Here is a 19,291-nt window from a genome sequence, read left to right on the forward strand (position 1 = left end):
GAAACTAATTCAAGAGCCTTTTTTTTCCCTGGAACTTTGGACAAGTCTGCAATCCTACAGATGTCCCCAAGCTCAGTCCAGCTCGTGATTGCCAAACTTGCAACCAGAGAGTTCTGGACGGTACGGTTTAGTCCCTCAGGTGGTTAAAGCCCTGAAAGACTCCATCCTTGTTGCACTTTCTTAAAGTCTCCAGGCACTTTCCATTCAGGAGTCCAGCCCTGCAGCACATCATCTTTCATGACTCCAAGGCCACCTTCCTCGAGTCGAGATCAACATTAACACCAGTTTCTTGGGGCACTTGTCACCAAAAAGTCCAAAGTTTCTGAACTCACTTTGTTGTAACAGTATCCTCTCCCGCTCCACCTTCTCATCCTTCTCCCACTCTGCCTTCTTCTTTGACCACTTGTCCTCCATTTCATCATAAATGCTGTCCTGTTGGGGAGGCAAAGGTACCATGAAGAAAAGTATCCTGAAAGGCTGCACCCTAGCCTGAGGCTCAGTACTGAGCTCTCTGCAGCTTCCCTCACCAGAGCCCCTGGCTGGGGGCCTCCATACTTTGACTGGTGGGCGATGATTTCAGCCCTGGGATCCAAGACCCTAAAGATCAAAGCAGACTCTGCATTGCGTTTGCCCTATTGGAATGGGGCTTCCTTTGAAGACAGGCAGTTGAGCACACTGTGTGTGCTCATGTCAGCTCCCTCTGAATCATGAATTACTTATCAATTGCACAGTAGGAAACAAGGGAAATGTCAAGATGTTAATGTTTTAAATCAACTGTCCTTGTTTGCCTGGAACTGAGCTGTTTCCTGGGACTCTTGACTATCAAGGCTGAAAATTGGAAAGTCCCTGGCCACCCAGGACCCATACTGGGGGCTTGCTGCCCCAGCTCTCCCCCTGTCCACTTCCCATTTCCTACTCTCTCATCCCCTTACAATGAAACTGTGCCCTAATTCTGGCTTCCTGGGCTTCCATCAAATTAGCTGATGAAATGGATGGGCTATGTTCTGGGGTACCCCCTGCTCCACTTGCTGAAGTTAGTGCAGAGTGACACAGCCTTTCTGGATGGCAATTTGGTCAAATGTGTCAAAGACCTTTCAAATGTTTATTCCTTTTGACCCAGTACTCTGCTAAAATTAAAGATATTACAAAGCACAGATCTTAAAAAGTGGTTTTCTTTAGAGTGGCGATAGTTCTTTTTGCTGTTGCTGTTGTTGATTTTTGAATTTCTTTAAAAAAAAAAAAACAACGAGCAGGTATTACTTTGGTCATGACAAACATATTCATCAGTGGACTCTTTTAGGGTCCAGAGGCCAAATTGTCCTGCAAGGATGCCATGAAAGTCTGTAGGTTCACTTTTTCTCCCTGGGTGCAGTGAGGGCCACTTAGGTTCTAGGAGGCTGGGGATTTCAGGAAATTATTTTTCAGGCAAGTGCTCTAGATTCATCTCAACATCATCAGCCAAGAATGAGCCTTGCTTCTCTCTCATAATCCACCAAGGAGCTCCGAATCTCACCTGATATATATGAAACATATTCTTCAAATATTTATATTCTTTTCCCATCTCCTCTGAGAACAAAAGGAAAACAACAGAGTAAAGTCATCATTATGCCTCTGAAATACATGGTTTCAAATTCATGTGAGAGCCCTCCTGCACACCATCCACACCTTAAACTCATCCCATTGGTGGTAAAAACATGGTGCTGCCTCAGCGGTCATACTGGAAGCGTATTAGAAATCAGATACCTGGACCCCACCCTGAACCCACTGAGTCAAGGTCTCAGAGGCAAGGCTCAGTATCTGTTGATAAAATGATGTCAGGTGATTCTGAGGCACCCCCCAATCTGAGAACTAATCCCTGGGGGCAAACCTACAACTGAGGGTAAAAGAGAAGCAAAACCTTCTGTCTTTTTAAAATAACATTCCTAGTGTATACTGGTTCTGAAAACAACAATCTTTTATTTAAAACAAAAATCTTTTCTTTAGAAAATTGGAAAACTGGCAAGGTATTAATACTAATATCACCTTTTAAAAATATAACATAAAAAGGGAAGAATTTCTCCTTCTCACTGTAGAGATTACTCTATAAACTCAGAATTCTGAATGACATACACTTTGCCCTTCCCAAGGGCAGCATAAACAATGGGATAAGTGGCCCACACAACCCTTATAGGTTATAAGGTCATACAAATCACAGTGTGCCTGTTAGCATTTGATGAAGCACCATCATTTTACCAGTGAGGAAAATTGCTGAATTGGAACAGTATTACATTTGTAGAACTTTTAAATATATTTTAAAAAATGCTTTCATATTTTTACCACTGTGATAAAGGCAGATATTATTGTCCTCGATTCCCGGTGGGGAAACTGAGACTCATGGAGATGAAAGGACTTGTTCAAACCCCAAAACTTGGCTGCAGACCTTTCTAACTTCTTGGGGTAGAGAGGTTGTTTGTTGACATGGTTTCCCTTTTTTCAGTTTCATTCTCAATCACTCCCTCTTCCTGGGCTTTAGAAGGAAACTTCGAAAGTCTAGCCAGAGTGCACCCATGGCCGTGGGGATTCCTTTGCCTTCGACCTGCACGGTCAGCCTCTGCTCCCTCACCAGGGTCATCTCCCAAAACCTTACCTAGTTTGTCCTGGGCAGCCAACTTTTCTGCCTTCAAGGCCGCTTTGTAGTTTTTCTCCAACTCACTGAGCTGTGCTGCATGAGCTTCCTCGAGCTCCCTGTGGGGCCCCAGGAGAAGGCCACAGTCACCTGCAGAAGGTTCGCCTGATCTCAGCTCCCCTCCTCATGCAGGCAGCTTGTGGGCAGGCAATGGGGCCCTCACTTCCTGACACATTCTTCTGGCATCCATCCAGAAACAGTTGAGGAGACCTCTGTTTTCACCATCCACTATTTTGAATGGAGTCATCGGGGGGCCATAGACTACCCCCAACAACAGGGTCTTTGCTTACAGCAAAGAAATTGTGAGCTGATGAACACCCGGGATAATTTTAGAGCCTAAGTTCTTGCCAGGCTCCACTCCAGGAGGCAGATGTTGGCAGTGTTCAAAAAGGGCATTAGCTCCTACAAGGCTGTAGGAGCTGTCAAGCCAAGAAAAGACCTGGAGGAACCTTAAATGTATACTGGTAAATACAAGAAGTCAGTCTGAAAAGCCTACAGGCTGCATGATTCCAACTATATGAAATTCTGGAAAAGTCACACCTACAGAAGTGGTCAAAAGATCAGTGGTTTCCAGAGGTTAGTGGGGAGACAGCAATGAACAGGCAGAGCCCAGAGGATTTTTAGGGCAATGAAATTATTCTGTATGATACTGTAATGGTGGATACATGACACTAAACATTTATCAAAACCCATAGAATCTGCAGTATCAAGAGTGACTTCCCTGATGATCCAATGGTTGGGAATCTGCCTCCAAAGCAGGGGACACGGGTTCAATCCCTGGTTGGGGAACTAAGATCCCCCATGTTTTGGGGAAATCAAGGCCGAATACCACAACGAGAGAGGCTCTTTCACTGCAACTAGAGAAAGCCCGCATGCAGCAATGAAAACCCAGCACAGCCAAAAGGAAAAAAAAAAAGAGTGAACCCTAACATAAACTAAGACTTTGGGAGTAGGCTCATTGATTGTAACAAATGCCCCATGGTGGTGGGACAGGATGTCAGTGATGATGAAGGTTGTGCAGGTGTGGGGCCAGAGGATATGTGGAAATTCTCTGTACTTTATGTTTTACTGTGAATCTAAAAAATAGTCTATTAATAAAATCAGTACGTTAATTAATTAATTTAAAAAATTAAAAGCAAGTTTGAAACACCTATGAGGACTTCTCTCCAGCAGGACTGAGAAAGGAACTTTGTGGGTCTTCTCATTCACACAGACAACACATCTCCTTTTTCTTCCCCTCAGTTTGTCTCTGCAGCTCTGGTTCCTGCCCTCCCATACTTTCTTCCCATTTTGCCCAGCCTTGAGCTAGCAGCCAAGACAGTAGAGGAGAGGGAAGGAAGAAGAGGGGGGCAGGGAGAGGCTGCGCTGAGAACAATAGTAGTTTACCACGGAAATCTCATAGAGAACTGAAAATTGTTTCTTCTTAGCAATCAACTGAAAGGGAGATTATAATTGAAATAACTGGATGATAAAGTACAAAGTCAGGAATAACATCTGTGCTACGTTTCAGTGGCCTCAGATCAAACCATCCTGCTCTCCAAAGACATGTTTCTCATCTCCCCCACCCCTTGCCACCCCATTGTCTGAAATCCCAGTGAGCTGAAATCCTGCAAGGTTGCAGGAACCTTAGGACCTGCAGTATACAGGAACTTGTGCCAGAAAGCATACCTCGTCTTGCTTTCAAAGTTCTTCTGCATCTCTGCACAGCGGAGATCCATTTCATTAGAGAGCTGGAAATGAGGCCAGGCCAGTATTAACGAGACAGGAATGAGGACCCCACTCCCACTTCAACTTGCAATTTCTGAGAAGCCTTCCCATTCATGGGGTACCCCCCACTCCCCTCACCTCTCCCATATTTACTGAAGGAATGAAACAATTCTTGCCTCTATGTCGTTTGGTATGAAATCAGTTCATGATGTTGGTGCATGGAAACCATTCCTTTCACTGTTTGGGGGGCAGGTTTTTTCTCTTTGTCTGGATGTAATCTCTATAAGGTTATGGCCTTTGGATTTGGGGATATGTAACTTAATCGAGCAATCATTTATTGTGCAAAGGGCTTGATATGGAAAAGTCAAACAGGCCTCAGACTCAGGCCCTGTCTTTGATGAACTTAAAGACCATGTTAATAAATCCTTGGCAGAATGACTGTTTCCAGAGACAGGAAGTGCTCAGTTGCAGGTGGCCCTCTGTTATAATACATTGGGTCCTCTGGCTGGTGTCTCAGGAGGAATGGACACTGCCAGCTGGGACAAGGGTTGGGGGGCCAGCACTTCTCCCCTCTGTGCACTCACACAACTATGTGAAGTGTGACGGGAGGATTTTAAGAATCACAATGTGAAGTCCCTCCATGGAAATAATCTCTAAATATGGGCCAGTAGGGCCAGTGTTTTGAAAGCGTGTGTTTTGCCCAATAACCCACCAAGGATGAGCTGAGTGATCTCATGCAAATTATTTAACTTTCTGAGTCTCAATTTCCTCTCTGTAGCAGGTGACCACAAAAACAGGGTTTTCAGAGAAATACAGGGATGAATTACCAGAAGAGAAGGTCTCAGCCTGAGTCCTAGGCTGGGTCACTATAGGATTCAGACACATCTGGGGTGTGTCTGAAGGTGAGGGACTGCCTGCTGGGAAGGCACCCTTCACACGTGGGTTCCAGTAACAGCAAGCATGGTGCAGGTTGGGGGTGGAGACAGGAAATAGTGGATGGTGAAGAGATGTAAGTGTCGCTCTGGTTTATCACTCCAGCTCAGGACACCAGGCACCTCTGCTTGGGGTGGGGAAGAACAGTCCATGATAAAGCAGATGGTAAAATCTAAAGGAAGTGTCACCACAATCCCCAAAGAGTGAAAACTGAAATCAGCAGTTTCAACAGCAACAGGAAGTGGGACTGGGGGCTTCTGGGCAGCTTTTGAGCGAAACTGAAGTACTGGTCACGCTGGTGTCATTAGCAAGAGTTTCAGCAAGGTCTGAAATTAAACTCACCACACAGGGCACAGCGTGCTCTGGTGGAAATTGCTGGTGCCCCCTAGTGGAGCAACCCACTTCAGTACTCTTGGCTGGAAAGTCCCATGGACAGAGGAGCATGGCAGGCTACATACAGTCCATGGGGTCGCAAAGAGTTGGACACGACTGAACGACTTCACTTTCTTTCTTTCCTAGTGGAGAAGATAGTGGCATTGAGCATGCCAGAGATGTCCAGGGAGCTCCTGGAAATTGACTTAGGCCTGAAGCTCAAAGCAGTCAGCCTCGAAAGGAAATCAACCTTGAATATTTATTGTAAGGACTGACACTGAAGCTGAAGCCCCAATAATTTGGCCACCTGATGTGAAGAGCCAACTCATTGAAAAAGACCCTGATTCTGGGAAAGATTGAGAGCAGATTGAGAAGGGGACAACAGAGGATGAGATGATTGGGTGGCATCATCGACTCAATGGAAATGAGTTTGAGCAAGTTCCAGAAGATAGTGATGGACAGGGAGACCTGACATGCTGCAGATAAATGGGGTCGCAAAGAGTCAGACATGACTGAGCGACTGAACAACAATTAGAGGAAGGCCTTGAGTTCTTGGCAGTTACGGATGAGGATGGAGTCAGAGAAATACGATGGGGTGACCACGGTCTTATCTGCAGAGCTGTCGCTTGGGCAACCTGGCTCCCATGAGTCAGGGACTTGGCCTCTTGCCTGGAACATAGCAGGTGATCTGAAGCTATTGGTCTTTCCCCTTCCCATAGAGATGTCAGCTCACTCAAGGACCACTCACCAATTTTTGGGCAGAACGATGGTCTCTGTTCATTTGCTCTATGATCACTGTCAGCTCTGAGATCTGTTCTTTGAGGTCAGTAATGATATCAGTCCTGCGGGACAAGTAAGCCATCACCCACAGAGCTTCCAGGCTGTGCCGGCCAGGGCCCTCCCTGAGCGTGGCCGGCTCTGGCCCGGTGAGAGCCAGGCTGTGTTCTGCACTTCCTCCATCATCATGGGGTGGGGGTCCAGGGGCAGAGGGTGGGCTGGGAGGAGGAAATTTGGCAGTAGGGATGTTGAGCTCAGACACAGCCCTTTTGGGTAGACTGGCCAGAAGCAAGTAGGGGTAGTTTGGTGACTCACTAGACTAGAAGAGAAAGAGGAGGATGTCAGAAATCTATTAGGGTTTGACCTTGACCTGGTAAAGATAGTTGAAATGGAGGGAGAGGTTCAGAGGATTAAGACACAAGTTTGGGGGAATAGGATTGATGCTGACAGTGACTCATAGAAAAGAAATGGGCTGGAAACAGGACAAAGAAGGGATTTTAGAGTGTGGCTTTCAGAATAGATTATGGATTTTTGTGTTTCTTGGGCCTCCATGAAATCTGTAAGATTATTCAGCTCTCTTTGGTTGAGCTGGAGTAAATGGGTGGTGGGCAGTGCAGCAGAGATGAGGTCCTTAATTCAACAGGTCAAGAAAAGAAGAGAGAGGATGTAGGAGGAAATGGGGAAGGAGGAGGTATGAGTTAGAGATTCAGGAGATAGAATGAAAAGGATGTGGGGACTGACTTTATATGGTCCTGGAGGATGGGGAGTGGGTGAATGACAGAGGGGGTGGCATATGCTCAACTGGAATGGAGTCAGGCCAGAGTCTTACACACCTCATCTCTCAGAGGCATAAGTGAGTGTTATCTTTGGACATAAGGAAAAAGATGCAGACTCGGGCATCCCAGAAGTCCTGACTTTACTCTCAGTTCTCATTCTTCAAATTCAGACCATTGTATGAGTATTTCATCTACTCATTACCTTCAGGAACAACTACTCTCCTTTAGAATGAGTGACACCAACCCAGTCATTTTCCAGATCAGCTGCCTGACTTGTCCATCCATTTTCCTGACTCCAGTGGGCTCTGAGCAGAGAGGTGCCAGCACAGGGCTGAGCGAAGGGACACTGTGGACTGGGCGTCAAGTGAGGGGTTTGTCCTTGGGACAGGAGGGGAGAAGTCTGGGGAGCTGGAGGGGGTTCAAGGACATTACCTGGAAATTTTGACTTTGCCCATGTTCTCCGATTCTGAATGTTTTTTCCTATCAAACATCTCATCTCCCAAGGTGACAGAAATCTGCTCCCTGTTCCGAATGAGGCGGTAGCCAGGTGACACGTTTATCACTTCCTGGGCATCAAGGTGGAATGCGAGGTCGTATTGCAGACTTGGAGTATTGGGATTGCTCCAGTATTCCTCTAGGGCCTTACTCACATCTTAGACCCACGAGGTGGGGTGTTCCCCCTGTAGCCTCCCCCAGTTTCCTCTCTCCTGAAACTAAATTGCAAGACTCAGCTGGTCCCTGGGTGTCCCCATAGGCCTCTCAAACCCAACATGTGCAAAACCCAGCCACTGACCCCTGCTCCCCCTCTGTCTCTGAGCCCTGCTCCTCCTCTGCATTCTCCTTCCAGATGCCAGGAGGTGGCTGGGTGTTGTGGACGCTGCTCAGGTTTTGGAATTAGATGGGCCTGAGTTTAAATTCTGACTCTGCCACTAGCCACAGTTATTCAGCATCTCTGAGCTTCAGTTTGCTTATCAGAAAATGAAGATAATAGCTCTTCATCAAAGGGTTTATTTTGACGAATAAACAAAATAACACATGAGAAAATACCTAGCACAATTGCAAACAAAACAAAACAAAACCCTCAAAATTCTAGTCAGTTCCACCAAGTCATTCATCTGGGCAGGGCTACCAACCAGTGTGGACCAGGATAAGATGTATGGTGTTTTTTTAAAAAGATTTTTTGATGTGGTCCTTTTTATTTTTTTTTAAATAAAAAAAAGTCTTTATTGAATGTGTTTCAATATTGCTTCTGTTTTATGTTTTGGTTTTTTGGCCCCAAGGCATGTGGGATCTTAGCTCTCTGACCAGGGATCGAACCTGCACCCCCTGCATTGCAAGGCGAACTCTCAAGCACTGGACTGCCAGGCTAGTCCCAGATGTACTGTCTCGAGTTGTGCAGGACACCCCGTAGCACCTGTTATCTCCTAACTCTACCTCAACCTCATCCTCTCTTCACCACACCCCTGCCCTTCACGTGGTCCAAGGCCATTGTCATCTTGCTCCTTGACTCTGGTGATCTCTTCTCAGTTGGCCTCTCTGCCTTTAGTCTGGCTCCCCTAAAGTTCATCATCCTCTCCACCTAGAGGGCTATTGCATTTTTGTTTATTTTTTTTCCTGACCATTAAGAGACTGTGTGATCTTCATATAAGAGAGGCAGAGCAGGGGAAGAGAGGCAAGGAAAATAGATATAAGCAGAGAGTGTTAAAAGGGCCAATAATACCCCACTGGAGGGCATTTTCTAAAAATGTAAACCTGACCTGTGTCAGACCCCTAAAAGCTCCCAGACACCAAAAGAACTAGGTCTAAACTCCCAGGCAGGTGTCATGTCCTTCTGGGTTTGGTCCCATCTCTTTCTCCAGCACACACCTGTCCCTGCTCCTTTCCTCTCATCCTCCTATCCTGGCTTGTCTCAGGTGCCCTGGTGGTCTGTCCCCTTGTCTTTGTGGGTTCCCAAGTGCAGCAGAAGGTTTCCTGCATCTGGGCTTAAGCTGTTCCCTGGCCCAGACTGATTCACACCATCTGGTTTCTGTGGGAGACTCACCTCTCCCTACACACTACAAGGCAGAAGAAAGTGGTAATTAAATGCCTTCTCTGGGATCTGGCTGAGCTGAGTTAAAGTCCTGGTTCTACCCCTCACCAGCGACATACTAAACGTGATCTTGATAGACCCTTCTCAGGGGATCGTTGCACAGATTCAAGGAGGTGAGTGTGTGTATAAGATCTATGCCTTCACATAGCAGGCCTCAATAAATGTTAGCTCCACTGCCCTCTTCCCAGTTTTACTCACATTAGGTAACTTATCGCTCTCCTCTTGTTTTCCTAAATGGACTTTCATTCTGTAAGAGAAAGGCATGCTCAGAAGGCAGTTGGGGGAAAAAGGAAGGTTGGCACACAGATTGCAATGAAATGATAGGTAGTAAAAAAGTAGGAAATCGATCCATCACTAGCCTAATAGTAGAAAGAAAGTGAAAGTGAAGTCACTCAGTCATGTCCAACTCTCTGCAATCCCACGGACTGTAGCCTACCAGGCTCCTCCGTCCATGGGATTTTCCAGGCAAGAATACTGGAGTGGGTTGCCATTTCCTTCTCCAGGAGATCTTCCTGACCCAGGGATTGAACCCTGGTCTCCCGCATTGCAGGCAGACGCTTTATAGCCTGAGCCACCAGGGAAGTCATATGCCTAATAGTAGAACCATTCCTAAAACAAGGGCCTAGAAACTTGATATGAAGATCCAAGCACTCTCCTATGAGCTGGTGCCTAAACTTCAATACACATGCTTTTTAGTGACATCCTTGCTGTGTCTGCACAACTGCCTTTCTTCCTGTTTGCACTGGAAATTGGTGTTCTGGGACCCTGAAAGTGCCCAGGGTTAAACGAATTCAGGGTAAGCAAAGTGTTACTGTTCTGAGACCTGGTGTTAACCCTGATTATAATTAATATTTTTTTTTCCAGGTACATGAGCATAGGGTCAGGTACTCAAATGTCATAAGAGTATTTACAGAGGAGCTTACCTGGGATGTTGGAAGAGTCGAATAAGAGTAACTAACTTCTCCTATGGTGGCAAGCAACGCAAATTGGATTGTGTCACTCTTCTCAGAATCCTCAGATGGTTTCCTATCTGTTATGGACTAAATTGTATCCCTCCCATAATTCACCATATTGAAATCCTAACACCTGCCATCCCAGAATGTGACTGTATTTGGACTTATGAACTTTAAAGAAGTAACTGAGTTAAAATGAGGCCATTAGGGTGGGCACTAATACCATTTTCCTGGTGTTCTTGCAAGAAAGATTAGGACACACAGAGAGAACCCTGGATGTGCACGCACAAAGGAGAGACCAGGTGAGGGGGTGGCAGGCAGGCAGCCATCTGCAAACCAAGGAGAGAGTCCTCACCAGAGACCAACCCTGCCAGCACCTTGATCCTGGACTTCCAGCTTCCAGAACTATGGGACAATAAATTTCTGCTGCTTAAGCCAGCTAGTCTGTGGCTTTTGTCATGGTGGCCCCAGCAGCGAATACATCATTCCTTTTGGAGTGAAAACCAAAGTCCTTATAGTGGCCAGCACACTTCCCTGTGAGTTTCCTACTGTTATTGTAACAAATGACTATGAGTTTAGTGGCTTAAACAACACCTTGTTATGTTTAGTTCTGAAGTCAAAGTCTGAAACGGGTCTTCCTGGGCTAAAATCGAGGTGTTGGCCCGGTTGTCTTTCTCCTTGAGGCTCTGGGAGAGAATCTATTTCCTTGCCTTTTCCAGCTCCTAGAAGCTTCTCCTACTCCTAGTAGCCTTGTCCTCTGTCTTCAAAGCCAACAAGGTCATCACTCCAACCTGTGCTTCTGTTGTCACGTCTCCTTCTCTGACAAACTGACTTCCTCTTTCACGGGTAAGGACTTTACTTTTATATTAAGTCCACCTTTACCTTACATCCTGGATAATCCAGCATGATCTATCAGCTGATGAGCAACCTAATTCCATCTGCCACCTTCATTTCTCCTCTGCAAGTAACAAAACAAAGTGACAGTTTCTAGGGATTAGGACGTGGACTTCTGCGGGGGATGAGGGGTGATTATTACTCTACTGACTGCATTCAGCATCTCTGCTGCTTCTTTGAGCTCATTTCCCTGCACTCTCTCCTCCCTTCCTCCACTGGCCCCACGTGGGCCACTTTGCTTTCCAGGAAAACATCAGATGTGCCAAGCAAATTCCCACCCAGGGCCTCTATACTCACTGTTCCCTTTGCGAGAAGTGCTTGACCCCAGTGGTCAGCGCAGTTCCTGCTGACCTCTTACCCAGGGATTGCCTTGATCTCTCTGTGCAAAATTACAACCCCACCCTCACCATCCCCTCCTCCCTATGCCTGCTCTGTTTTTTCACACAGTGTTTTCAGACTTTGGATGGATTTACACATTCATGGTCAACTCCCCACCCCTCCCCACTAGAATGCAAGTCCAGGAGAGCAGAGACTTTGATGTGTTCATTGCTGTCCCCCTGCACCTGACTCAAAGTCTAGCAAATAGTAGGTGCTCAGTAAATGGTTTCCAAATAAGTAAATAGAATACAAAGTTTCATGCAAAGGCCTAAACCTAAATTACACTAGATAAGCTTATAAATGTGAATGAAAATTTTAATTGATGAGTAAAAACAGAGCTGCAATCTACAGAAATCCTTAGACATAGTAAAGTAATCAAGAAAAGGATGAGTGCACGACATAAATCCATGGGATCCTTTTGGTCAAAGATGTGCGTGCGCATTCAACGCTTTTAGGGCAGGGAGGGGCTCTCTGGGGCACCCTGCTGAGAACTCCTTGGAAGTGACTTTGAAAGCAGTGAGGCAAAGGGCCACAGAATCTACCTGTAGGAGCTGAGGTTTGGAGGAAATCCCAGTGCGTTCCGGCATTTCTCTCACACACTTGGGAGCAGTTACCTCAAGTCAGGAAAGGTTGTAAAGGCCTAGAAGGGGGATTATTTTATTCACATACCTCAAACCATTCCTGTCCCATGGACGTGAAAATACTTACTTTTGGGAGACAACAGGTTTTGTTATCGGTTGGGCATAATTTTGTTTTTTTCCAGCTGGAGGAAGAGGAGAGAGCCTGACAGTGAAAAAGGAAATCATGAGAAAGAAAAAATTGGAAATTCAGAAACCTGCTTTATCACTCTCAGGTAAGGGAGACCCCCACAGTGACCCCAAATTGGAAGACACGGTCTGCCAATGGGAATCTTTATAATCAGGATGGTCTGGGGAACTTCAGGCCGATAGCCCTGGCACTTGTTCACTGACCAGGGGTTCTTGGGCTGAAGTCCTGTAGTTCCAGAAGCTCTTTGTCCTGCATGGGGGGCCCCTGCCATGGCCCTTTCCCTCCTGTGCTTACTCTGCAGATTCCTCATTGAAACCACACTCTGCCCCAGCTGCCCTGTCCAGAGTGCTGTGCAGCCAACAGGTGAGTAAAGCCAGGCTTTCTGGCCACTTTGGGATTTTGCTGCCAAGATGACCGTTTTGGAAATCTTGTCAGAGAAAGATGGCTGCCCACTCAATGGAACCCAAACCCTCAGGCCCCACTCCATCCTGGATAATCCTTACTTGGGCTTCACTGAGGAGGTCTTGCTTGTTGGCTGAGGGGTCTTGATTAGCTTTCGTGGCCCCAAGTTCCAGGGATCCCAGCAGGTGCAGTAGACAAGGGGGTTGGGGTACATGGCAGGTCAAGGGCTGTCTTGGCTGCTTGGTCAGGAGGCCCTCACCAAAATGGGAAAACAGCAGCAGAGTTACACTGTTGGGAGTCAAAGCAACAACACTTAGGGACGGATTGGGAAGAACCCAGGGAAAGTCCAAAGCACAGATGACAGGTTCTGGAAACTATCAGTGTGGTACAGGGTCTCAAACATAGCACAACACCTCATCTCTGGCCACCCAGGAGATCTGACTTGAAAGCCGTTTAACATTTGATGTTGTTGTTGTTTAGTCGCTCAGTCATGTCCCACTCTTTGCAACCCATGGACTGCAGCCTACCAGGCTCCTCTGTCCATGGGATTTCCCAGACAAGAATACTGGAATGGGTTGCCGTTTTCTTCTCCAGGGGATCTTCCTGACCCAGGGATCAAACCCGCATCTCCTGCATTGGCAGGCAGGTTCTTTACCGCTGAGCCACCTGGGAAGGAGTTGCTGAGTGCTTACCATAAGCCAGATCCACAATAAGTGATCAGTTATTGTTATGTCAACTTTACAGATCAGGATACTGAGGCTCAGAAAGGTCACAGAGATAGCAATTCATAAAGTTGGAAACAAACACAAGTCTATCTGACTCCTGAGCACTTGCTCTTCCATCAGGTCACACTAGCTATCTCTGAAGTGCAGAGACGTGCCTGTAACAGGTAGGTCCTGCATAGACCTTCTTAGAAAAGCAGCTCTGTTACTCAAATTACAGTGCAAGGGGATCTTTCAGTTTCTCTTTCCTGGTCACTGGCCTGAATTGCACAGCCAAAACTCTTCCTTCTTGGCTCCATAAAAACAAAAAACCCTATAACAAAGGTTTGCATGCAAAACAACTATCAGGTAAACATGGAGCCTTGATCACACTTGTTTATCTTCTTTCTTTTCCTAAACTCCACTAAAATGAGAGTACAAATTAAGGGATATTTAATTCCACAAGAACAGAGAGGACAGGGGAGATAATACTGCACAAGTGATATCCATATGGGCTCGGCACTGGGACTCCCTCACTTAGTACACCATAGGAAACTACAGCTTATGAGCCAGCAAAGGACATACAAACCAGCAGAAGCTGATTTCCAGGAGAAAGCCCCCCAAGATGCAGGATTGGAACTGGTAGATTATCTGATGATTTGGATGGATATTCGACATCTGTTGGAGCACATGGAAGGTCAAATAATGTTACTCCCCCTTACTCCCCTTCCCCATGTTCTAAGTAAATATGTTACCTTACATGGCAAAAGGGCCTTTGTAGCTGTGATTAAGGATTCATCTCAACCATAGTTTTTTTCTTCTAGTTTTTATTTTTTATTAAAGTATAGTTGACATACAATATATTCAGTTCAGTTCAGTTCAGTCCTGAGTCGCGTCCGACTCTTTGCGACCCCATGGACTGCAGCCCATCCAAGTCCAAGTACAAGGGAGTCCAAGTCTTCTCCAACACCACAGTTCAAAAGCATCAATTCTTCTGCTCTCAGCTTTCCTTATAGTCCAACTGTCACATCCATACATGACTACTGGAAAAACCATAGCCTTGACTAGACGGACCTTTGTTGGCAAAGTAATGTCTCTGCTTTTTAATATGCTGTCTAGGTTGGTCATCACTTTTCTTCCAAGGAGTAAATGTCTTTTAATGTCATGGCTGCAGTCATCATCTGTAGTGATTTTGGAGCCCAGAAAAATAAAGTCTGTCACTGTTTCCCCATCTATCTGCCATGAAGTGATGGGACCAGACACCATGATCTTAGTTTTCTGGATGTTGAGTTTTAAGCCAACTTTTTCACCCTCCTCTTTCACTTTCATCAAGAGGTTCTTTAGTTCTTCTTCGCTTTCTGCCATAAGGGTGGTATCATCTGCATATCTGAGGTTATTGATATTTCTCCCAACAATCTTGATTCCAGCTTGTGCTTCATCCAGTCCAGTGTTTCTCATGAGGTACTCTTCATATAAGTTAAATAAGCAGGGTGACAATATATAGCCTTGACGTACTCCTTTTCCTATTTGGAATCAGTCCATTGTTCCATGTCCAGTTCTAACTGTTGCCTCCTGACTTGAATATAGATTCTTAAGAGGCAGTTCAGGTGGTCTGGTATTCCCATCTCTTGAAGAATTTTCACAGTGTGATCCACACAGTCAAAGGCTTTGGTATAATCAATAAAGAGGAGGTAGATGTTTTTCTGGAACTCTCTTGCTTTTTTGAGGATCCAACAGATGTTGGCAATTTGATCTCTGGTTCCTCTGCCTTTTCTGAAACAAGCTTCAACATCTGGAAGTTCACTGTTCACGTATTGTTGAAGCCAGGCTTGGAGAATTTTGAGCCTTACTTTACTAGCATGTGAGATGAGGGCAATTGTGCGGTAGTTTGAGCATGCTTTGGCATTGCCTTTCTTTGGGATTGGAATGAAAACTGACCTTTTCCAGTCATGTGGCTACTGCTGAGTTTTCTAAATTTGCTGGCATATTGAGTGCAGCACTTTCACAGCATCATCTTTGAGGATTTGAAATAGCTCAACTGGAATTCCATCACCTCCACTAGCTTTGTTCATAGTGATACTTTCTAAGGCCCACTTGACTTCACATTCCAGGATGTCTGGCTCTAGGTGAGTGATCACACCATCGTGATTATCTGAGTTGTGTAGATCTTTTTGTATAGTTCTTCTATGTATTCTTGCCGCTTCTTCTTAATATCTTCTGCTTCTGTTAGGTCCATACCATTTCTGTCCTTTATTGTGCCCATCTTTGCATGAAGTGTTCCCTTGGTATCTCTCATTTTCTTGAAGAGATCTCTAGTCTTTCCCATTCTATTGTTTCCGTCTAATTCTTTGCACTGATCACTGAGGAAGGCTTTCTTATCTCTCCTTGCTATTCTTTGGAACTCTGCATTCAAATGGGTATATCTTTCCTTTTCTCCTTTGTTTTTTGCTTCTCTTCTTTTCTCAGCTGTTTGTAAAGACTCCTAAGACAATCATTTTGCCTTTTGCATTTCTTTTTCTTGGGGATGGCCTTAATCATTGCCTCTGTACAATGTCATGAACCTCTGTCATAGTTCTTCAGGCACTCTGTCTATCAGATCTAATCCCTTGAATCTATTTCTCACTTTCACCATATAATCGTAAGGGATTTGATTTAGCTCATACCTGCATGATCTAGTGGTTTTCCCCATTTTCTTCAATTTAAGTCTGAATTTGGCAATAAGGAGTTCATGATCTGAGCCACAGTCAGCTCCTGGTCTTGTTTTTGCTGACTGTATAGAGCTTCTCCACTTTGGCTACAAAGACTCTAATCAATCTGATTTCAGTATTGACCATCTGGTGATGTCCATGTGTAGAGTCTTCTCTTGTGTTGTTGGAAGAGGGTGTTTGCTATGACCAGTGGGTTCTCTTGGCAAAACTCTATTAGCCTTTGCCCTGCTTCATTTTGTACTCCAAGGCCAAATTTGCCTGTAATTCCAGGTATTTCTTAACTTCTTACTTTTTCATTCCAGTCCCCTGTAATGAAAAGGACATCTTTTTTGGGTGTTAGTTCTAGAAGGTCTTGTAGATCTTCATAGAACCGTTCAACTTCAGCTTTTTCAGCATTACTGGTTGGGCCATAGACTTGGATTACTGTGATATTGAATGGTTTGCCTTGGAAATGGATAGAGATCATTCTGTTGTTTTTGAGATTGCATCCGAGTACTGCATTTCAGACTCTTTTGTTGACTATGATGGCTACTCCATTTCTTCTAAGGGATACAATATATTAGTTTCCAATATACAGCACAGTGATTTGACATTTATATATATTATAAGCTAATAAAAGTCTAGTAACCATTTGTCACATGCAAAGTTATCACAATATTATTGACAATATTCCTTATGCCATACATTAATTACATCTCTATGATGGTTATTTTATAACTGGAAATTTGTACCTCTTGATCCTCTTCACCTATTTTGCCCAACTTTTTACCACTCTCCCTTCTGGCAACCACTTCATTCTCTGTATCTTTGAGTCTGTTTCTGTTTTGTCTTGTTAGTTCATTTGCTTTTCTTTTTTCTTTTTTTTCTTTTTTAAAAGGCATTATTAAAGTTTTTGTTGAAAATAGCTCGTGTTCAGAGAGGAAAGGCCAATATGGTGTGTTATCAGAATAGATAAAATCAGAGTTGATTGGCTGGTTAAAAAGTCATATGGAAAGGTTGAAAGAAACTGAGTTTTAAGAGAGTGCAAATAACTAAAACATTTTAAAATGTTATATTAAAATTAGAAATTTTATACTAAAGGTATACTAGAATATACTGGAATGTTTTCAAAAATGAAAAAGGGTGTTTTGTTTTTTAGATTCCACATATAAGTGAAATCATACAGTGTTTTTCTTTCTCTGACTTATTTCACTTGGCATAATAGTCTCTAGGTCCATTCATATTATTACAAATGGCAAGATTTCATTCTTTTTGTGACTCAGTAATATTCCATTATATTCCTCTTCACAACATTCTTTACTAAAATTTCCCTTGGGTTTTGGAATCAGTTGGGTCTGATTTTGCACAGAAGCTTCTCCACTTATCATCTGTGGGACCCCAATAAATGTACTTTCACTTTTATGAGTCTCAGTTTCCTCATCTGCAAAATGGGGAAAAAATTCATGTCTCTTCACTGGGTTACTGGGCACATGAAATTAGATCATGTCAGGAAAGTTCTTGGCACACTGCCTTGCATACATTAGGATTTCAAAAACTGGCAAGTGAATTTAGGAACATTATGAAAAAATATTTTGTTTACAGAAGCTTTTTTTTCTAAATTTGTGGGAGAATAGGCTTTTTAAAAAATATGTGTTAAATTGAAATATGTTCATTGTAAAGAAAATAACACAGAAAAGCCAAATGAAGTAAAAATATCCAAAATACTAGCATCTAGAGATGACCACTGAAAATATTTTGGTGAGTGCCCTCTAGAATTCTCTCCAGTCTAAAGAAACAGATGCATAATTTTCTATAAATGAAAACAAATTCTACTTACATCCTAGATACGCTTTTTAAAACATATAGTCAGTAACTATGTACATGTACAATCATACAATTATTTTTAAACTTATGTTTACTGTGGAGAAATTTTAAAAATGTACAGAAGTAGAGAAAAGAGTATGGTAAACTGACACGTCCCCTAGCTACAATAATTAGCAATTTATGGCTAGTCTCATTCATCTTGGCTCACCTTTTTTAAAACTGGAGAATAATGGCTTTACAATGTTGTGCTGGTTTTTGCTGTACAACAGTGTGAATCAGCTGTAACTATACATATATACCCTCTCTCTTGAGACTCCCTCCCCCTCCCCCATCCCACCCCTTTAGGCCATCACAGAACACTGAACTGAGTTAACCTACTTTTCTAACACTAGATTATTTTAAAGCAAATTTAAAGCAAATCTATAATTTTAATTATTTAAGACAAACCTTTTAAACAAGCCTGAGGACTTCCTTGGTGGTCCAGTGGTTAAGAATCTGCCTGCCAAAGCAGGGGACACACGTTTCATCCCTGGTCCAGGAAGATTCCATATGCTGCAGGGCAACTAGGCCCAAGTGCCACAACTACTGAGCCCTCACACCCTGGAACCCATGCTCCACAACAAGAGAGTAGCCTCCGCTCACTGCAACTAGAGAAAGCCCACGTGCAGCAACAAAGATCCAAGCGAACAAAAAATAAACAAAATAAAATAAAATTAAATAAAATTTTAAAAGCCTGAAATTCGTTTCTATATTATCATGATTTTGTAAATTTTTCATTTATGGATGTACTACTCATTTATATTTTTAACTAGTTTTGTATTGACAAACATTTGCTTGTTTCCTTTTTTTCTGATTATGAGTAATGCCTTGGTGCATATTCTTTTGCTCTTAAAAAATAAAGGCCTCCGAATACCTGGGGGGATGATACTCAAAATTATTAACTACCAGTAAGACAAGGCTATGGAACAAGCAGAATAGTTGAGGATTATAGGGATGGAGGACCCCACTCCCATCTCCACACCAGGTATTAATCACTTGCTGAATCCTGAGGAGGTTTGGGGTGCCAGGGGAAGTGTGGGGGTAACCAAGGAGGTGAGCATGACATTCGAGGGGCTTGAACAACATATATGTACAGCCAGTATGGCAGTATTTTTATATTTCAGTAACTGTGCATACGAGCTAAATGTCAGCCCTCTGCCTTCATAGTCCCCCAAGAGGGAATTGCTGTTAACAGCTTTTTAAGGTATCTTTCCAGAAATATTCTATAATATTTAAAATCTTTTACATAAATGAGAACACACTTTACACACTACACCATGCCTTGCTTTTTTAGTCTCTCTGTGTGTGTGTATATATATATATATA

The 19,291-nt window shown here is 43.9% G+C and overlaps 1 protein-coding gene across 4 annotated transcripts in view; it reads right to left on the reverse strand.

The window, feature by feature from the left end:
• Positions 1–19,291, reverse strand: part of FLACC1 (flagellum associated containing coiled-coil domains 1) — a 36,292-nt gene that overhangs the window by 16,075 nt on the left and 926 nt on the right. For 2 of the 4 annotated variants that reach the window (XR_014079998.1, XM_081581882.1), the window contains exons 2-10: positions 12,816–13,002; positions 12,253–12,327; positions 9,518–9,566; positions 7,663–7,796; positions 6,426–6,519; positions 4,334–4,395; positions 2,627–2,724; positions 1,514–1,566; positions 333–432 (exon numbers count right to left, since the gene is read on the reverse strand). Coding sequence is in view for 3 of the 4 variants with exons in the window: in XM_081581882.1 (XP_081438008.1) it covers positions 333–432; positions 1,514–1,566; positions 2,627–2,724; positions 4,334–4,395; positions 6,426–6,519; positions 7,663–7,796; positions 9,518–9,566; positions 12,253–12,327; positions 12,816–12,928 (778 nt within the window). In the remaining variant the exon portion in view is untranslated. Of the gene's footprint in view, positions 1–332; positions 433–1,513; positions 1,567–2,626; positions 2,725–4,333; positions 4,396–6,425; positions 6,520–7,662; positions 7,797–9,517; positions 9,567–11,154; positions 11,231–12,252; positions 12,328–12,815; positions 13,003–19,291 lie in introns of all 4 variants that reach the window. The other 2 variants (XM_081581883.1, XM_081581884.1) reach the window with 2 other exon arrangements.

Source organism: Giraffa tippelskirchi, chromosome 3 (assembly GCF_054371585.1).
Source record: "Giraffa tippelskirchi isolate mGirTip1 chromosome 3, T2T-mGirTip1v1.2.pri, whole genome shotgun sequence".
NCBI classification, from domain to species: Eukaryota; Metazoa; Chordata; class Mammalia; order Artiodactyla; family Giraffidae; genus Giraffa; species Giraffa tippelskirchi.